The 20,829-nt window shown below is 33.8% G+C and overlaps 1 protein-coding gene across 1 annotated transcript in view; it reads right to left on the bottom strand.

The window, feature by feature from the left end:
- Dync2h1 (dynein cytoplasmic 2 heavy chain 1) overlaps positions 1-20,829 on the bottom strand; it is a 169,353-nt gene that overhangs the window by 118,036 nt on the left and 30,488 nt on the right. Inside the window, exons 25-39 of the mRNA XM_042674847.1 lie at positions 20,358-20,528; positions 18,763-19,145; positions 17,276-17,408; positions 17,053-17,170; positions 14,236-14,348; positions 13,390-13,509; positions 13,028-13,178; positions 11,926-12,131; positions 10,223-10,405; positions 8,779-8,961; positions 6,952-7,175; positions 6,194-6,309; positions 3,732-3,931; positions 2,749-3,013; positions 622-829 (exon numbers count right to left, since the gene is read on the bottom strand). Coding sequence (XP_042530781.1) covers positions 622-829; positions 2,749-3,013; positions 3,732-3,931; positions 6,194-6,309; positions 6,952-7,175; positions 8,779-8,961; positions 10,223-10,405; positions 11,926-12,131; positions 13,028-13,178; positions 13,390-13,509; positions 14,236-14,348; positions 17,053-17,170; positions 17,276-17,408; positions 18,763-19,145; positions 20,358-20,528 — 2,774 coding nt within the window. The remainder of the gene's footprint in view (positions 1-621; positions 830-2,748; positions 3,014-3,731; positions 3,932-6,193; positions 6,310-6,951; positions 7,176-8,778; positions 8,962-10,222; positions 10,406-11,925; positions 12,132-13,027; positions 13,179-13,389; positions 13,510-14,235; positions 14,349-17,052; positions 17,171-17,275; positions 17,409-18,762; positions 19,146-20,357; positions 20,529-20,829) is intronic.

Raw genomic sequence — 20,829 nt, 5'->3', positions numbered from 1 at the left:
CTTACTGCTTATTTCCTTTATATTCTACCCTATATTATAATTATTGTTGCACTGAAGTTTATCTCTACTTTATGGTATATTCCAAAATGACAATCCATCAATAAATATTACTTTTACTCCTGTCTTACCATCTTTCCTAAGGTGCCCAATTTAATGATAGGCACATCATAAACATTCAAAAGAACATTAAAATATTTTAATATAAAATTATATTTTACTGTACTTTATTACAAGATTTTAAGAATATATTGAATGATAAATTGTGTATAAATGCTATGAACTATAAATTTAAGTTATACTATACTTTCTAATTATTATTTCACATCAAAGGAAGCTCATGACTAATTCAATCTAAATGTTTCCTACAATATTATCAAACAGTAGGCAATAAAGTATAAAACACAGTATGAACTAAAGTGATTGTACTGTTCTGTCATACTCTATCTAAAATGACTTCACATGATCCTAAAATTAGTTGCTAAGTAAAAAATCCTAAATATTAATTCAAGAAAATAGGCAAAATATTTATATATCCTTCACAGTGTATTTATTTTACTTATCTATAAAACCAAAGTAATAACTAAAGAGTATTCTAATATATGTAAGAGCTCTGTGACTTACCTAAGAAATATCATTCCCATTCTAGACACTGTGGCTGGTGAGGCACAACTTAAATCATGAGTTTCAAATACAAAGTTAACATTTGGACCAAACTGAATTCTTTCTCCACTGGGCATGGTGAGCAGCCGATTATCATCCAGAACAGAATTCAGAGATTCTATCCATTCAGGGTCAATATCACCATCACAGATTATCCAGGAGCTGACATCTGTTGCCAAATCACAACCGTGAAGATAGTAGAGATTTTTAAAAATGCACATGCACATAGAGAGAGAGGAGGGAGTGAGAGAGAGAGACAGAGGGAAAGAGAAAGTGATTAAACTTTAAGAAATTAACTATGTCTTGTTATTTATAACTGATTTCCCCCTATGCACACAAAGTAGAGCAAGCTGAAAATTTTTATATAAATTTTTACTATAAAAGTGCTTCTGAGCTGGCCACCAGTGGCTCACACCTGTAATCGTAGCTACTCAGGAGGCTAAGATCTGAGGATCGCTGTTCAAAGCCAGCCCGGGCAAGAAAGTCCATGAAACTCTTATCTCCACTAAACCACCAGAAAACCGGAAGTGGTGCTATAGTTCAAGTGGTAGAGTGCTAGCCTTGAGCTGAAGAGCTGAGGGACAGCGCTCAGGCCCAGAGTTCAAGCCCCATAACCAACCCAAAAAAAAGTGCTTCTGAACCCATTGGCAATCAAGTTCAGCTGGCCAAAAACTCAGTTATAAGTCATATGATAATGCCTTATTCACCTATAAGCATTCAAAATTGGTAATGTAAAACTTCATTTAACCTTCAGTTTGTTTTCAAGCTCTTCTTCAATATACAAGAGAGAGAAAAATCAGCAAAAGATTTAAAGAGGAATTTGTTTTTTAATTGTTATTGTTGGGGTTTTTTTCTTTGAAACAGGATGTCACTATGCTACTCAGTCAGCTTCGAATTCATGACCCTCTTGCCTCTGCCTTAGAAATGTTGAGATTATAGGCCTACATCATCAACTGACCTAAGTACTATTTCCACAAGATAACTATAAAACGTTCTTCAGACCTATCCTTTACCATATCATAAGAACAAATGAATGCTTGCTATGTAATATCTCTTTTAGAAAACATAGGAAACTGAATTTTCACTGTCCTTGCTTGAGAAATAAAAAAATAACTGCAGTCATTTTTAATATATAAAAAGATAACCCCAAAGGGGAAAATGGCCAGTGTGCTCGTATAGCTTTTCTAGTAACAAGTGTATTTTCTTCATCTTGCATGGTTCAGATACTTGAACCTCTGAAACAATTCAAAAAACAGTCAGCAATAAAAGTGAAAGTAATGTCTGACCTTTACTTAATATACTACACAGAAAAAGAAACTACATCAAAAATCCTTCTTCATTGTTCTATTTCATTTACTACCTTAGAAAAACAGCTATTAATTAAATTATGACCCAATAAAAAAGTAAGGAATCTCCTAATTGCAGTCAAAAAAAAGAAAAATTCCTTAAAATTCAAATAAAAAATTCAGATCAGGAAATTTACTGTTTTAACACTTAAATTTTCAAAATTATCCAGAACAATGTAATCAAACTAACAAGTTAAAGATACATTTTAAACTAAGCCTTAAAATTCAACTTAGATTATAAGGTGTTATGATGTCCACTAAGCAACCAATAAAGATTCTGTAAGTACATTAGTTGTAAATTACAATTTAATCACTCTGAGTTTCAATTATATTAATAGTTACTATAAATGTAAGTCAAAATGATAACATGAATCGAGTATATAATTCCAGTACTTGAGAGTCTAAGATCAAAAGTTTGAGAGCCTGGAGAATATAGTAAAATAAGTATCTCAAAAAAAAAGAAGAAGAAAGAAAGATAGCATGTAAATAATCAAAGGCACAACATTGTAAGAACACTATTTTAAGAACACCATTATAAGGTCTTCTTATACTACTGTATAATAAAATTGATAATTTATGTAATAAAATTTTCATAAGTCATTTATAAATAAGTCATATAAAATCACATATAAAAAATTTCATATAATATTCATGTATTAGCTTTGATTAAAACAGCACCATACATTATACACAGGTTCTTATATTCTTTTAGCTTTATTAAGTAAAACATCAAATTACCAACCTTGTGGTTCTCGAACTACTTGGCGAGCACTGTTTGTCAAAACACCATCAGCCCATTCTCTAGTATCCATGTCAATATGGCCTAACAACTGATGCCTTGGCATAGCTTTAGGATTCATAGTGTACTGTTTCACTACTTTGCCAGTTCTACAAAGTGCTGCCCTTAACATTCTCCAAAGAGTAGATTTGCCAGCACCACTTGGACCAACGATAACAACTCCCATCCTCTGGCGTAATTGCTCATACAATTCTAAAGCCTTCTTGATCTAGTAGAAAAGAAATATGTCCATATGTGATTTATGCTATTCAATCATAGTTCTGATTTCATTCTGTAAAATTTGTGTTTCAACATGTAAATTATGCCTGCCATTTCTTCAGTGGGAGACAAAACCTTAAGCAGAACAATAGCTAAATTAATCTGACTATATATTCACAGTGAAATTCTAAAACTCATTATTTGATTAAAAAAACAGGTTGTTTTCCATGGATGACATTACAAAATTTACATTATTTCCTTTACTCATTCATCCAAATCCAATAATCCTTTATTTTATTCACTTATTAATATATGCTGTGATTTTTCAATTAAATTCTGAGGGAAGAGTATTCAAACAATACACAGAGAACCTCTGAATAGAATTTTTACTAAGAAATTGTCCTAGTGAAATGAAATTACATGTAAACAATTAGCAAAATAAATGGATTAGCAAATGGCAACTCTATTACATGCCAGACACTATTATGAGCATCAGAAACAAAATTGAAATAAAAAATATATATGGATCTTGTCTTTCATGGAGGTTACTATCTGATGGGAAGGGTCATTATTAATCAAATACTCAAATATTAAACAAGCATATATGATAGTAATGAAAGTACATAACAAGAGGACCTAACCAGGACTTGATCAGAGAAAGCATCCCTGAAAGATGAATAAGGACAGTTAGAAATGTATTAGTATACTGTAAAATATTCTTGAGTTACCTGATTAGGTATGATTTCATAATTGGCCTCCTCAAAGACTTGCTTTAATGCAGCACTTAATTCATCATATTCTACTTCTTTAAAGTCAATGCCAGGGAAGACATCTTTAATCAGGGCATCAAACCGTGTACAGTCAGCAAATGTAAACTTCGACATTGTATTAAGCCTCAGTGCTTGTACCACTATGTGACTTTCATTAGCTAGAGACAAAGTTTCACCAAAATTATTAGTTACCAATCTAATGAAATAAAAAGATTTATGTACTCTGTAGATTTAGTATATGCTATTAATCACTAAATGATATGCTAGAAACATTTAAAGACATAAGTAAATCTTAACTGGAAAGCTTAGCCATTTTTTAACTGCTGAAAAATAAGTATCACTAAACAGAGTTATGAACTCTTTCCATAGGATTTAAATCCCAGGGTACATAGACTTGGATAATAAAAATTATCACTTATACTATCACTTTATGAATTATTAGAATTATGATAACTCTATAAAATAGGTAAGAAAACATTCCAATTTAAGATGTGAGGCATTAAGCCTCTAAAGGTTCAAATGACAGAGCTGATAGAGCATAGCAATAAGCATTGAAACTGGGTTCAAATCTAGGTAACTAATTCTAGACTCACATCTCTCTCCAAATATACCAATATGACATCTAGATAATTTATTTTTTAAAAGCTGACAAACTGAGAAAACTGACAACCTTGATCAAAACTATTTTACAAATCCATTCTTAGACCAAATATACTAAATACTATTAAACTATTATCATTGCTAGACTCTAATTTTCAAAGATACCTGGAGCTCACTGATAACTCCTCTTCTCTCTTTCTCTCCCTCCCTCCCCACCATTATCTCTCTCTCTCTCTCTCTCTCACACGCACACACACACACACACACACACACACACACAGAATCTGCCTTCTATTTGCAAGTATAGAAATGCTTGATATAGCTATATTCACGGATATTAAAAAGGTTTAACTATCCTAGAGTTTATTTTGAACACTAAATTCATAAACCATCTTTATAACTTATTGTAGGTATCATTTAAATATTTCTTTACCAGATAGAAAACTAGCCACTGTACAAATTAACTATCTACTCTTACATATGTCAACCTAATAACAAAGTTAGTCATTTCCTTTTTTAAAGACACATATCATTAAATAGCAAGTTTTTTGTACTACTTAAAAATGGATAACAAAATTAAAAAAATGCATTATCTGATCAATACAAAAAGTGAAGAAAACAAGAAAAATCTTTATTAGAGAATTTAAAATACTATCTGCAGATACTTCCTAAATTTAATCCTTGCCTCCCTTCTTTGAGGATGAGCTAGCTTTAAATAAAATTCCAAGTATAAAACTGGCAGCAAGGAAAATAACTCTACAATAGAAAAAACTAGTAAACACCACATTAGCCAAATGATGTTATTATGCACCCCCTGATTAGAAGGTTATGATTATGAATATGCCTTACTCCTTCTGAACATTTGTATGCCATGTAATTCTACTCAAGGAATTCTTATTTGTGAAAAAGAAAAACCTCAATGTGTTTCAAGAGTTTCTGTTAAGACTAGACAAATTCTCAATTCTACCTCTATTTAATCATTAACTTGAAGGGTAGAGTCCAAAAAACAGTCCAACAATCTGCAAAACACAAGATGGTTTAGGTGATTATTATTTTGGTGTTGTTTTGTTATGAGAGGGTCTCTCGCCAAGCTGGCTTCAAATTCAAAATCTTCCAGTCTCAGGCTCCCAAACACAATGGGATTATGTGGTTAGTGCTAAGCTCAATACTACTAGGTAATCCTAATAAACTGTTGACTTTAAGAACAAGAAGACTGGGCTGGGAAAGTGGCTGAGTGGTAGAGTGCTTGCCTCTCGTGCATGAATCTCTGGGTTCAATTCCTCAGCACCACATAAACAAAAAAAGCAGTAGTAGTGCTGTGGCTCAAGTGGTAGAGTGCTTGCCTTGAGCTGAAGAGGTTAGGGACAGCAGTCAGGCCTTGAGTTCAAGCCCCATAAACGACAAAAAGAACAAGAAAACTAATCTACTCCTTCATCTATCAAAACTATTTTTTACTTTAAGTACATTTAAAAGTTATTATAGGACAAAGGTTAAAATGATGAGAAATCTTAAACATGAACTTAAAAACAATACAGCAAAATTGCTACATTAGTTGTGGATAACTATAGTAATGATAAAAGATATAACTATACACCAAACAGAAGAAGTGGACACAGAAATTACTTATAGTCTACAACTTTCCCATAAATATGAAACAATTCTAAATTAAAGCTTATTTTTTAAAAATAAATTATTTGGGGCTGGGAATGTGGCTAAGTGGTAGAGTGCTTGCCTAGTATGCATAAAGCCCTGAGTTCGATTCCTCAGTACCATATAAGCAGGAAAAAAAAAGTTACTAGAATTGGAATAATGAATCATACCATTCTTCTTAGTGCCAGTTTTCTTCAACTGTCTAAGAAGATTTCCACTTCCTCTCAGAACTGTCTTCAAAGCTCTCAACCCCCAATCATAGTGTTGCTGAGGTGTCAAAAGTTCCCTGAAATAAAAACATGCGACTCTTAAAATGGTCAACAGCTATGATAAATCCCTTGTACCACTGCATCCAAAGAACTACAGAGTATGAATACTAACACAAGGAAATGAATATTGACACACCATTAATTCCTTTAAAAGTATGAATCACATATAATAAGCATTATAGAAGCCACTGAGGACAGACAGCTCTTCAGAAGCTAGATAAACCTGTCTTGAATGAGCTCATTATCTTAAGATATTGAATGAAAATTACTTTTATCAATACATAATGGTCTTAGATAAACTAGTTCCCTGTTACCTACTGACATAAAACAATTCCATGTTTCCCAACAAGAAATAACTCAAATCTCTATTACTTGAAGAAGAAATAAGATAAATTGTAAAAGATTCCCTCTAAAGATTTAGTTTCCTCTGAATAGTCTGTTAGTAAATTAGTTCAATCATAATCATTAAACTAAAGCAACCCAATATAAGTATTTCAGTAAAAAATATGGTAACTTATTGAAAAATAAGTATTTATTTTTTATTATTCAAACTAATATTCATATCCATATCTTAAGTACAATAGCATCACAAATGGTCACTTATAGTTATAATCACTGGAAACATAAAATATGAAAATATTTAGAAGAAAAAAACTCACCTAGCCAGATTGAAAATAGCTACTAATTTTCTTCCCAATACTTTAGCATCTTTAAAGCCTTCTGAATAGAGAATAACTTCTGCAATAAGTTCATTGTCTGGACGTGACATAGCTACTGGCCTGAAGAGCTGTTTAAGATTATCAGGCAGTTTTTGTCTTCCTCCATAACCTTTGCCAGCAGGATTCATAGTGATAAAAATTCCAGAATTAGAATTTATTTCTACCTAGAATGTTAAATTGAAAGATAGGCATAAAGATTTATAGAAGAATTGTACTGTATTTCATAAGAATAAGACTTACATCTTGGAAAAAGTAACTTCCAATGGGCTAACCATCTTCATACTTGACATAAACTCCTTAAGACTCCACAGCTTTATACAGATTTCCTTCATAATCAGTTGTTTAAGATGAAATGTTTAAGAGATTGTGTATTGACTCATTCAACATGTGTTTACTACAAGTTTTTCTTCCACTAGGTACTTCACTAAGTTCAAGTCTCACCAAAGTTAATATTACTTATGCCCTTCTGGAGCATAAACATAGTATACCTAGAATTACATAGGCCAACTATAGGACAACAAATGATGAGAACACCTGATAGGAGAATTTAACACAACATCAGAAGCTAAAATACAATGTCAACAATAAAGAGGAATGAAACAAAATAAAGAGTAATAAAGTAGAGTAATAAAGATAATAATAAAGAGTAATAAAAATAAAGAGTAATAAAACAAAAAAATCTATCTATTAAGAGAAAAATCAGGAAGTAGAAGGGAAGATGAATCAAGATATATGTTTTAGTATTTGTAAAGGTGATAAATGTGATTAGAAGAAGGAAGGCTAGAGCTGTTGCAGAGGATAACAAGAAAAGGTCCTTGGGAAAAAGAAAAAAAAATACTTTCTAAAACAAAAAAAGGAAAGAAAATATAGACCAGAGTAAACTTTCATAGAAATGGGGGAATGACTTAATAAAGTCATTTTTACTTGTCAAGAGCTTTACCATGTAAATAATGTATTAACAAAGTAAATCTGGTCTTTGTTGGGCTACCCCCCCAAAAAAATACCGTGAAAAGTTATTTTGAATCACAGAATTGTTACACAGTTCCTTTAATTTTTGGTATGTTCAGCAGTATTCATAAAAACACACATTTACAGTTTTTGCACATTTACAATCTCTCATGGTAAAAAGTGAGTAGCAATGAGGAACAGGTGTTAACTTAGAACTGAGCACTATTAAAAGTGACTACTCCAATATTATCTAGAGTCATGTTAAACACATGCTTTCAGGATTACATATAGATTCAATTCCCAGAAATCTTGGTTTCTGTTATGTGTCAATGCATAACAGTACTTACGTCAAAAGACTGTAGGGAGAATTAAAAGAGATAATACATTAAAGCATGTGTACTTTAATGGACCAGCACAGATGACATGTAAATTATATGTGTGTGTGTGTGTATGCATGCACGCATGTATTTGTGTGTGTGTTTGATGGATAGTGAAAGGGGGACCAGGAATTAAAAAAGCTATTTCATAGATAAGAAGGCTTAGGGGAGTGCCGGGGGTGGGGGGAGGGTGGTAATGGGAAGGGATGGGAAGGGGAAACAAAGGAGGAGGCAACATCTTGCCCATGTAATTGTAACCCCTCTGTACGATAGTTTCACAAAAAAAAAAAAAAAAAAAAGGCTTACCATACTGGTCTCAGATCACAAGTGGCAGTAGTAGAGGAAATACAAACTCTTAATACAGTGTTAATGAAGCCAAGTCTTATCATATAGTTTAAGTCTTTCAAAATCATTAAATTCTTCAATTAAGCTTTCTTTTTACCTCTTTGCCAAGGAGTTCACATACAGTTCTATGATTCTTCAAAGCATCTTGAATTGTCTGGATTTGCATAGACACTGCTGATAGGACAGATTCTTCTAGTCGGTTGAATTCGTCAAAACAACCCCAGGCCCCACACTTCACCAAACCAACAAATATTCGACCCATTGATTTCACATCAATGCCCTTAAAAACAATTTAAATAAAATTCATTAAAAATGATTAAAAGCTCTAATTGATATTATTTTACTGTACAACTACATTCAGGTCATTTATTGATAAAATAATCATTTTACCATCTATGCCTCTTGTTTTTTTCAAAATAGGGGTTAAGACAGATGTGATGCCACACACATGCAATCCCGGCACTCAGCATTCAGGAAGTAGAGCTAGAAGGGTATTAGTTTGAAAGAATAGGGGAGAGGGACTCAATATGGAATTAAGTAGCTACTCTTTTCAAAAGTTGGGATAGTTTCAAGGTGTGAAGAACTCTATATAATTATTTTAAAAATTATTATCAGTGTTAGTCTTATACCACATCTCTGGGCTTGTAATGAAAACATAGTATTCTTAATACACCTGAGTACACTGAGAGGTGGGGAGGGGAAGGCCCAGAGAACTACGGCAGGAGATGTGGCTCAGTGATAGAGCTCTTATATCATATGTGCAACACCCAGGGATCAAGCCTCAGTACTACAAAAACACACAGCATAAATTTTTTTTTTTTTTTTTGTCGGTCATGGGGCTTGAACTCTGGGCCTGGGCGCTGTCCCTCAGCTCTTCAGCTCGAGACGAGCGCTCTACCACTTGAGCTACAGCGCCACTTCCGGTTTTCTGGTGGTTTATTGGAGATAGGAGTCTCACGGTCTTTCCTGCCCGGGCTGGCTTTGAACCGAGATCCTCAGATCTCAGCCTCCTGAGTAGCTAGGATTATAGGCGTGAGCCACCAGTGCCCGGCTACACACAGCATAAATTTAAGAGTACCTTTTGGTTAGTCTCTAAAACAAAATATACATCTTACTGCTTTCAGTAACTTACAAATCAGTAACTTCAAATTAATTTTGCAAATATCCTTTTTGAGTTTTTTTTTAGTACTGTCCTTACTAAAAACATTTAAGTGATTTTAATGTTTTAAAGGTAGAATGATTTTAAAACTGGGACATTCCCATAGTCAGCACTCAAGAGGAGGGAGGACCACTTAATGAAGACCAGCCTAGCCTATGAATCAAGACCCCATCTCAAAATAAATAAAAATAGAGATATTTTAGGGCTGAAGGCATGGCTCAAATGGTTAAAGCACCTACCTAGCAAAGATGAAGCCCTGAGATCAAACCTCAGAACCATAAAAAAAAAAGATTTTAAAAGTGTATTTCATATACAAACTTGTGAGAAATAATCTTAACACTTAACAGAATTTATTACATATTTTAGTAAGTATGTGTGCTACCTCATCACAATTAAAAACCAAAACTTGTCTTCCAAGAAGTCCACCTAAAGCCTTTACTGATTCGGTTTTCCCAGTTCCAGCTGGTCCATAAGGATTTCCTCCAAGTCCCATCTTCATGGCTTGGGTCAGAGTAAGATAGCACTTGTCTGTCAGTGGAGTATACACCAGCTTGGGAGCATTACCCTACACAGGAAAAATGTAACATCAGTGCTCCTGTTCTATTGACAAGGATCAATACCATATAGGGGAGATTCTAATTGAAAAGCTAAAAGTGAAATAACAGGTCAATTTTTTTTGCTGTTGGTCATGGGGCTTGAACTCTGGGCTTGGGCACTGACCCTGTACTCTTCAGCTCAAGGTGAGTGCCACAGCACCACTTCCGGTTTTCTAGTGGTTTATTGGAGATAAGAGTCTCATGGAGTTTCCTGCCCAGGCTGGCTTTGAACCATGATCCTCAGATCTCTCCTCAGATCTCAGCCTCCTGAGTAGCTAGGATTACAGGAGTGAGCCACCGCCACCAGGGAACAGGTAAATTTTTAACAGAAATTTATCCAGACTTTCTCTCAGTGAAAGGAACTTTTTAAAGCACAAACTATAATTATTTCTCAAGCATGTATTTTTGTTTCCTCAATTACCATAGAAGTGTAATAGTGTTAGGTTTCTAGACAGTCTCTCAATTTCTTGATAATAGCACACAGATACCCTTTTAAGACAAATCCAAAAGAGCATTATATAAGAAATTCCATTCCATATTATAAAACTCAAAAATAACTTCCCTGAAACCTCAATGTGTAATCAATCATACCTTAGTTTCCTAAGAAAATAATTATCAAATAATTTTCAAAAGTTTTACTTATCTATAGAGAAAACACATTCGAATTCTGTCATTTATAGGATTTTTCCCTCAATTAAGTATATATATATTTGAGAAGCAAAACCCATCGCCTTGCCAGGCAGCAGTGACTCATGCCAGTAATCCTAGCTACTCAGAAGGCTTAGATCTGATTATCGCAGTTCAAGGCCAGTCTGGACAGAAAAGTCCATGAGACTCTTTTCTCCAATAAACCACCAAAAAAACAGAAGTAGCACTGTGGCTCAAGTGGTAGAACACTCTCCTTGAGCTGAAGAGCTGAGGGACAGCGCCCATGCCCAGAGTTCAAGCCCCATGACCAACAACAACAACAAAAAAATCTTTTTTGAAAGACCCAACTGGCAGCAATCTTGACATATGCTTATTAACCAATTATTGAATATATTCAGATAACTAATTCACTGTGTTAGGAAAAGGCAAAAAGGACACAGCTGTATTTTTAAGGATAAATCACATGAACTAGGCTTTTAAAGAATTCCTTTACTGTACAAACAGAAAGTGTTTAGAAAACCTGTTAAATGTAAGTACAATTACAGTATTTTGATACTACTGAGGTTGCAATGCTCAGTTCTCCTTAATTAAAAATATATTCCAAGTTCTATATAAATACCTCTCAATGTAAAGGTACATCATCGAGAACTGAGTAAAACACTAGCATTGTTTCAGTATTTTAATAAACAATATTTTATTTGTCTTACATAACATCTTCTAAATTCTGACAAATTTAAATTACTGAAGACAGTAATACAAAAAAGAATAAAAACAACTTTTTAATAGCAAATTCTCTTTAATTCTTAGGTGGAAATGGTAAGTATTTCTGCCACAATCATACCTGGTACTCATAAGTATACTGAAGTTCAGAATCCACCATTTGAACAAAGCATGTGTGATCATTTTTCATATAGAATCGAACTTGTTTTTTCCAAGCCCAGTCTTCAGTTGTATGAACTTGAACTTGGTTTAACTGCTTCACCACATCAATATTATGAATAATGTCAAGAATTAGTGCTTTAAGTTTAAGCTCCAAAATTTCTGACTCTGTGAAAACAGGAAAATGTTGGCCTATAACTTATGTACTTCATATATGAAAGTATAAAAAAGAACTTTAGTGTCAATTACATTTGAATAGTAAGTAAAATAAATCATGCAAGCCAAAGAAATAAGATAATTAAGCCAAGTGCTGGTAGCTTATGCTTGTAATCCTAGCTACTTAAGAGCCTGAGATCTAAGGATCACTGATCAAAGCCAGCCTGCATAGGCAATTCCATGAGACTCTTATCTCCAGTTAACCATCAGAAAACAGGAAATAGTACTGTGGCTCAAGTGATACAGCGATAGCCTTGACCTGAAGAGTTGAGGGACAGTGCCCAAGGCCAGAGTTCAAGCCCCAGAACTGACAAGAAAAAGAAAAAGAAAGAAAATTGAAAAACTGAAGGTGTCAAATTTTCAGTAGAGATCTGGGAACATGTCTCAAGTGGTAGAGTGTCTGACTAATAAGTATGAGACTTCAGTTTAAACCTCGGTACCATGTATAGAAAAAAATTTGGAATATCAAGAATGAAAGGACAACAGAAATACTAAACATGGATAAATTTAGTACTTTTTCCTCTTGAATCACATAAAATTTGTATAATGGAGAAAAGCAAAAAAAAATATAATCTAATGGAGTTGAGAATGTTGATGTAATATGAAGACAGCTACAACATAAAAAAAGTGAAAAAAAACCTATGTGTGGTAAAAATTTCTATATTCCACTTAACACTATTCATTTTACAAGCAATATAAAATTCAATACGTAAGTCTTAATGTAATTTATAATGGCCAAAATAGGTAGATGGATACATTTCAAATCAGGAACAAAACAGATCGAAGATACAATACAAAAACAATTCAAAGAACCCAAGGTTGGCAAAAAGGGACTGCTTTTTTCATACCAGTATTGCCTGGATCCTCAGAATTGGTGTCAACATTGGTATAGTACTCTAATTTATTCACCAGCTGTGTTTCAATCTGATGAAGACTATGATCTTTGATGGCATTTTCTATATCTTCAGTAAATTTAATCTGCTCTGCCAAGCATAATATCTATTAAAGAGAAAAATTACTTTAAAAAGAAGATAACTTCATTATCCTGCAGTTTGTCTTCCATGTTTTACAGCTGCAGGGAATAGAGACCCAGAAGTTAAGTACTCTGACAGTGATGAAAAAGATGTCAGCTGTCAGAACCTCCTCTCGTCTAGGTCAGGAATCTCTCTGAAATACCAGGCCTGACTGTATTCCAGACACAAGCCCTTACCTGTGAAGGGAACAGAGATGGGTCAACTGCACCTTGTGAACTTTGTCCAGCAGTAACACATTCTTTCAACAACTGTTTCAAAGTCTGTTTCATTTCCAAGGCCAAATCATTCAGCCAAGCCTAAAAGTAAAATTAGAAAGCAATATGCACAACTCATCAAACAAATATGCAAACCATTGACTGACCATCTTTTTTTATCTCTAGAGAGGGTATTATAATTTTTATTATTTTTATATTTTTTATTGGAAAGATACTGTACAGCGGAGTTATAGTTACATAAGTAAGGTAATGAGTACATTTCCTATTGAGCATTGTTACCCCCTTCTTTGTTTTTCCTCTACCGTCGCTTCCCTCCCATATCCCCAACTCCTCCCTCCCACCCCTACTCCCACCCCTGCCTTCATTTTATCTTTTTACTATCAACAACACTAAAACAAACACCAATAGCTTGTAACTTTAGCTATTCAGAAGGATGAGAGCTAGTTCAAACCAGCCCAGATGGCAAAGTCTGTAAGGAGTTTATCTCCAATTAGCAACCAAAAAGCCAAAAATGGAGCTGGTGCCTAAGTGGTAGAGCACCAATCTTAAGCAAGAAAGTAAGGAAGAGTGCCTAGGACAGGAGTTCAAGCCCCAGTACCAGACAAACACACACACACACACACACACACACACACACACTTTCTCTCTCTCTCTCTCTCTCTCTCTCTCTCTCTCTCTCTCTCTCTGAACCTAACAAAATACATTATTTGTGAAGACATTTTCCTAAAATACCTTTGTTAGTCACCTTTGATGAACTATTTTGATACAAATTTCATATGGTTAATTCTTATTTCCATAACAGTTTACCTCTACATTATTTGATAGAAGAACTTTATTTTTAAAAGATACAACTTCTCCCTCTAAAGATTTCATTGCAGTTATATGTTTTGACTCTTCATCAAAGCACACACTGTTAATACCTGTTACAGAAAAGCAACAATTTAAATGCAAAAACATTAATTTCTAGATATGATGCATACATATACATGCCACACAATACATATTGCATGCACCATAACATTATTATAATAGAATTATAATGTGCATCCTGAAATGTTTTGGTAAGTGCTCCAGTATTTAAATGTCAGATTGTAGGGGGAAAATAATGCTCATCTTTTCTTTTTGCAGGCTGGGAAGTGTGCTGAGTATTCAACTCTAGTCCTGTACATGCTAGCCAAGTACTCTCCTGCCACGCCATATCCACAGCCCAATACGCATTCCTATACTCTTATTTAAGTATGGCTTAATTTGCTCATTTTTGTAACACCTCAAATTATATTTCATTTATTGCATAGTATTCTATAATTTATAGTATGCTACAATTTATTCATTCACATATCGATTAATTTATCCATTCACCAAGTGATGAATTAACCCATTCACCTATTCAGCTTTTGGATTACTTCCAGTTTTTCATTCATGAATAAAGCTCTTAAGAACATTCTATTTTTCTTACGTAAATATCTGGCTATGGTGAAGTATACGTTTGCCTTTATTAGAAACTGCCAGGCTGGGAAGGTAGAGTGCTTGCTTGCCTTGCATGTGTGAGGCCCTGGGTTCAATTCCTCAGCACTACATAAGCAGAAAAAAATGGAAGTAGCATTGTGGCTCAAGTGGTAGAGCACTAGACTTGAGCTGAAGAGCTGAGGGACAGCACCCTGGCACAGAGTTCAGGCCTCAGGACTGACAAAAAAAAAAAAAAGAAAAAAAGAAAGAAACTGCATGTTATCTTCCAGAAATTATAACATTTTATACTACTACCAAGAATATTAAAACTCTTTCTAGAAAATGGTGATAAAGAATATACAATCAAATATATGTATATGTTTGTTTTAAAAACCACAGGAGAATTGTGTTGTATGTGGTTAAAGTATCTATCAAAAAGGAAATGTTTTTAAGGTTTTATGAAGCTCTAGAAATTACAGGAAAGAATCTATAGGGATAAAACTCAGATCCATGCTTGCCTAGAAGAGGACAGTGCAGAAGCCGACTGCCAAGAAGAACGAGGGAACTCCTGGGCCTATGTGTTGGTTATACAGATGTATATTTTTTTTTTTTACAAAATTTGTCAAACTACAAACTCTAAACACAGTACTGCCTGTAAAGTACATAAAACAATGTTTTGCACTAGCATAAAACTTTTTTTAGTTGGAATATAAAAGTGATCACTACAGGTAATAGACTTAAGACAAAGGGATGGGTACATAAGACTTGTCCAAAAATTTACAGTAATTTTTCAGCACTAAAAACCTAAACATATGACCTCACTTTGATCCAAAAATAAACGTATTTGCTAAACTGAACTACACTTTAGAGAAGTAAATTAATAGCTGACTAGTACAAAGCTTGAGTGCTTGAAAGCTTGATTCCAGAAGCTCTATTACTTCCCACAGCCCAAAGCACAGATACAAGCATCTAGAGCTTCAGAGGCATAAGATTTGGGAAGTAGATCTATAAAGGAAATAATCTATAGAGTAAATAAGTTAGGTTTTATGGGCCATATGATTTCTGTGTCATATACTCAACTAAATACTCTTAGAAGCAGCTATAAATAATATATGTAAAACCTGTGGATATAAATATGTTCTAACCAAACATTATTGAAAAACATCAAATAGTGAGATAGATTTGGTCTATATGATGGTTTACTGATTCTCCGATTATGAGTGAAGATGATATATTGTTCATTTCTTTTGAAAAATGTAGGTTTTAACCAAAGTATTTGAGGAAAAAAATAATCATTACTTTCCTAACAAACCCTTTCCATTTGCCATTTGAATTCAAGTAATACTGAAGCATTAAGACATGAATTATACTTCTCCCCCAAGTAACCTCACCCATTCCTATCACTTAACTTTATGACCTCCAAATCTACCCTTTTTATCTCAGGATCATCAACAAAAATCACTTACTGCGTATGTCAACTTGGCTGTCTTTTTTTTTTGGTCGGTCGTGGGGCTTGAACTCTGGGCCTGGGCGCTGTCCCTCAGCTCTTCAGCTCAAGGCGAGCGCTCTACCACTTGAGCTACAGCGCCACTTCCAACTTGGCTGTCTTTTATTGTTGACATTTTTGGTTGTTTTTTGGTACCTGTACTAGAGCTTGAACTCAAGGCCTTATACTCACTCTTTCTTGGCTTTTCTAATTACAGCTGGCACTCTACCACTTGAGCCACAGTATAGCATTTTTGCTATACCTTACCCCCAGTATAGCATTTTTGATAGTTAATTGGAAAAAAAAAGTCTCTCAGACTTTACTGCCTGAGCTGCTGTTGAATCACAATCCTTATTATCATTATTGAGATCTTAAAACACAATAATTAAAAGGCATAGTCTCCTCTAAGTCCAGATCTTCACACAGCCTATTTCCCTCTGCCTTTACACCTACTCACAAAATCCTGTATATTCTTCAGATCATACCTTAGATGTCATTTTTCCATAATGTCCCAAAACTGAGTTCACATATAACACCACCATATACTTACAACAGTCATAAAAACTGTCACTCTCTAAGCTTGCCTCCTCAAACTACAAGTTCTTTGAGTGTATAAATTGCAATTTACTCAATTCTGTCTAGAAAGTATTCAAAATTCAATACATATCGACTAAAGAAATGTTTAATCCTACCAGCAAACAGCTTCTTAAGGTGAGACTGAATCACTGATGGGTTGGTAGACTGGCCCAGTATTTCTAATAGGTCATCATCACCAATAAAATAAAATCTTGGAAATGCTGAACGTTTTTCCTAGTAAAAAGAAACAAGAAAAACTATCTCTTTTCAAATAATTGGGATATTGGGTTCTTTAAAAAATACAGATTATGGGGGGGGGATGAAAGGAAAATAACATGCCTCCAAAAATTCATTTAATGATTTCTGACATCGTTGAAGCTGATCAAGTATTGTTAGGAGAGCATTTCTGATTCCTGCATGAGTGGTTAACGTTGTGACTCTATTGTCTTTCTTGATATCAGTCATTATTGATCTGCAAGAAATAATTGTTTACATCCATGTCAACAGTGTTTTGGCTTAAGCGAGACTATATCACTTAGTTTTTTATATTTTTTAAATAAACTAGTGGTAACATTACCACTAATAACTTATGCTTCCAATATACCATGTTAAAATTTCATTATAATTTTTATATGATCATATTACCAATCATCTAATTCATTCATTAAACATGTATTAAATCTTATCTCATAAAGTTAATGGTCCAATGACAGAAAAAGCCATTAAATAATGTCCCAAAGTATTTAAATAAAGTATCAAAAATGACAAGAAAGAAAAATACAAAGTGCTTTTACAGTAGCAAGTAGGATAGCAATGTAATGACTTTTTTGAGGAAGTAACTGATGTTAAGAAGTAAACAACGAAGCAACAGTGAGGAAGCAGAAGGGGGATCGAAACTCAGGGCTAGAGTTACTGAAGCAAAAAGGAGAACAGTGCAAGAAGAGGCTAGAGAAAAGGACAAGGATCATCCTTTATCTTTAGAGCAATGGGGAACAGTTGAACTTTTACCTAGAGTAGTAAGTGAAGAAGCTGCATTTTAAAATGACTATTCTGATTACTGTGTGAAAACTCAAGAAGAGCAGGTCAGAAGGTTAATATAGAAGTCCATGTCAAAGATAAAGTACTTTAGAGTAGAATTAGAGAAGTAGAGGTATGCAAGGTATGCATTTCCAAGATATTAATTAGGTTGTGAATCAACAAACCCGATTTCATACTCTAATAGACTGGGAAATGAAAGGAGTGAAAGACACCAAATATGACCATTATATTCCTATGTTTAGCCATTAGGTAGTAGCATTTATTGATAGGAATCAGAACGACAGCACACGCACACATATATACATAAATGGAAAGTAACTGGCAACTTTAGGAAATGCATATATATATATATATATATATATATATATGCACACGTGCATGTATGTGTGTGTACACACACACACAAAGTAGAATAGTAGGGTTAGGAAGGTGGTCGAGTGCTTTCCTTGCATGCATGCATGAGGCCCTGGGTTTGATTCCTCAGCAACACATAAGCAGAAAAACCTGGAAGTGGCACTGTGGCTCAAAGTAGAGCGCTAGCTTTGAACTGAAGGCCCAGAGTTCAAGCCCCATGACCAACAAAAATAAAATGAAATAAGTAGAATAGTAAAGAGATCAGAACAAAATAGTTCAAGAAGTAAATAACTGGCAAACAGCCTTGAAGAAAAATCCACTAAAGATTAAATACACAAGACAGCAATAATGAAAATGTAATTAGCTTATATTGCAGATGTCACAATATAAATTAAAAACACATGTATGTCCACATTCTATGTAGTTGTACTGACCTAAAATCTTCATCAACTCTGTTGAAACGTGTTTGTTCTTTTGGCAATGCTCCACGGCCAAAAATAGGTTCCAAGTACACCCACTTTCTCTGAATATGATTTAAATTCTGCAGGTACTCATCCAACTCTGCAAGTTTTCTTTCCCAAATTGACACTTTATCTTCAAATCCTTTGTAATATGGAGAATCTTTTAAGGACTGAAGAAGGCATCTATTATCTCCAACTTGATTTACAATATCTTTCCAGTCTTTAATTAATTTGATATTTCGACTTTGGCTATCTTCATAATCAATCAATGTAAACACTGCTCCAACTCCCCAAAGGTCAAGTTCACGTAAAGCTTCTCTGATTGTAACTTCACCTTGTGCTCGGCTATTTAAGTCCTATTTAGCACAAAATATCCACAATTATTATTTTTAAATTACACATTAATTCTAAGAAATATACATAAAAATTTCTCTGGCTTTTTCACCACAGGGGAAAAAGCTAAGTAGATATACTTTATATATAGTCCAAGAAATTAACGAGTTATTGTATCTAGGTATATCAGATATAAGGATTAATGTTCCTATGACCAAAGTATATACAGATTCTATCTTATGCTTTTCATTTCTATGAAAGAAAAATAGTATATTCAAGCATCTATCATAATAGAAAAAATTGTTCTGGCTTAAAAGTTTTGAGATCAAAAAGCCAGTATCTGGGAGACTAAACTATAGAAATATTATGGTATTCTAAATATTTAGTATATCTGATACACCAAGAATTAACAATTAAGTACAATTATCTCCTCCATGAGTCGTGTGTGCGTGTGTGCGTGTGTGTGTGTGTGTGTGTGTACTGGGGCCATACTGTCCCTTAGCTTTTTCACTCAAGGCTAGTGTTCTACCACTTAGAAAGTTAATTGGCCATTAAGAGTCTCATGGACTTTCCTGCCAGGCTGACTTAAAACAGATTCTCAAATGTAAGCTTCCTGAATAGCTACTAATTCAGCATGAGCCACTGGTGCTAATAACTTCTATAACTCCTCAGGATTATCAAAGATATTTCACAATTCTTGGACATTTTGGAAAATTATTTACATTTTGGACAAAAAATGTAGCAATATGACATCAAGAGTTCTCATAGCTTTATGGAGAATGGGCAGAATACAGCATACGAATTCTGCCACTCATTACAGAACTGTGAAAAAGTTTTTTATCTTAGATCTTTCCTGATTATTGGTTTAGCTCTCTCAATTTCTGTATCCTCTAGCACACCAAAATGCATAAATTTAAGTGAAATGCATAAATTTAAGTGAATAAATTTATGTAAATTATTTTGCATTTGTTAGTTTTCTGATTAAAGTTGATTTCCTTCTTAAAAGATATTTCATATTTTTTCTTTAAGAGAGGTTTATACTGTTTCTATAACCCTATACACAGAGCTAAACAGAGCAAAACACTCTTTCATTACTAATGAGTGGGATAATAGGACATGTATTATCTCCAGAAAGGAAAAAAAATCTCATTTTCTATTTTAAAGAACAAGATATGAAGAAAAACTATGTATGAATAATGGTCAAATGTATACTATTTTTATAACAGAATTCTTACTTTAAGATCTGAAGCTTTGACAACAATTGTATCAGCTACTTTGAGTAGATCACCAAACAGTAATTTCTCTAGACTAGTCCCTCTAGGAAGGCCAAGGAGACGGAAAAGGTCTAGCCAGTGATCTGGAGAAAGATGCTCTCCTTTGACGTACTTTAATATAGGAATTGCAATCTGTTAAAAAAAAAAACACATGTATGTACATATGCATATATCTGAAAAATATCTATTATTTACTTTTATTACCTCTCAAATTTTCAATTACATTATCTTATTTAACAATCTTGAAATTATATTCTTGTAAATATTGTTATAAATGCAAGCAAATCTCTCTTTGCAGTTTAACATGTTTTAAAACATGTGAGAGTATCTCCTTGGTTACTTTAGGATTTGACTTATCTCTCACTATCCAAAATACCATTAGGTTTTACTATAACTGTCTTAGTTATAACTTCTTTCCATTTGGCAATAAAAA

Source organism: Dipodomys spectabilis, unplaced genomic scaffold (genome assembly GCF_019054845.1).
Source record: "Dipodomys spectabilis isolate Male_0828 unplaced genomic scaffold, ASM1905484v1 ptg000023l, whole genome shotgun sequence".
Classification (NCBI taxonomy): domain Eukaryota; kingdom Metazoa; phylum Chordata; class Mammalia; order Rodentia; family Heteromyidae; genus Dipodomys; species Dipodomys spectabilis.
This window is presented reverse-complemented; position numbering and strand designations above follow the sequence as displayed.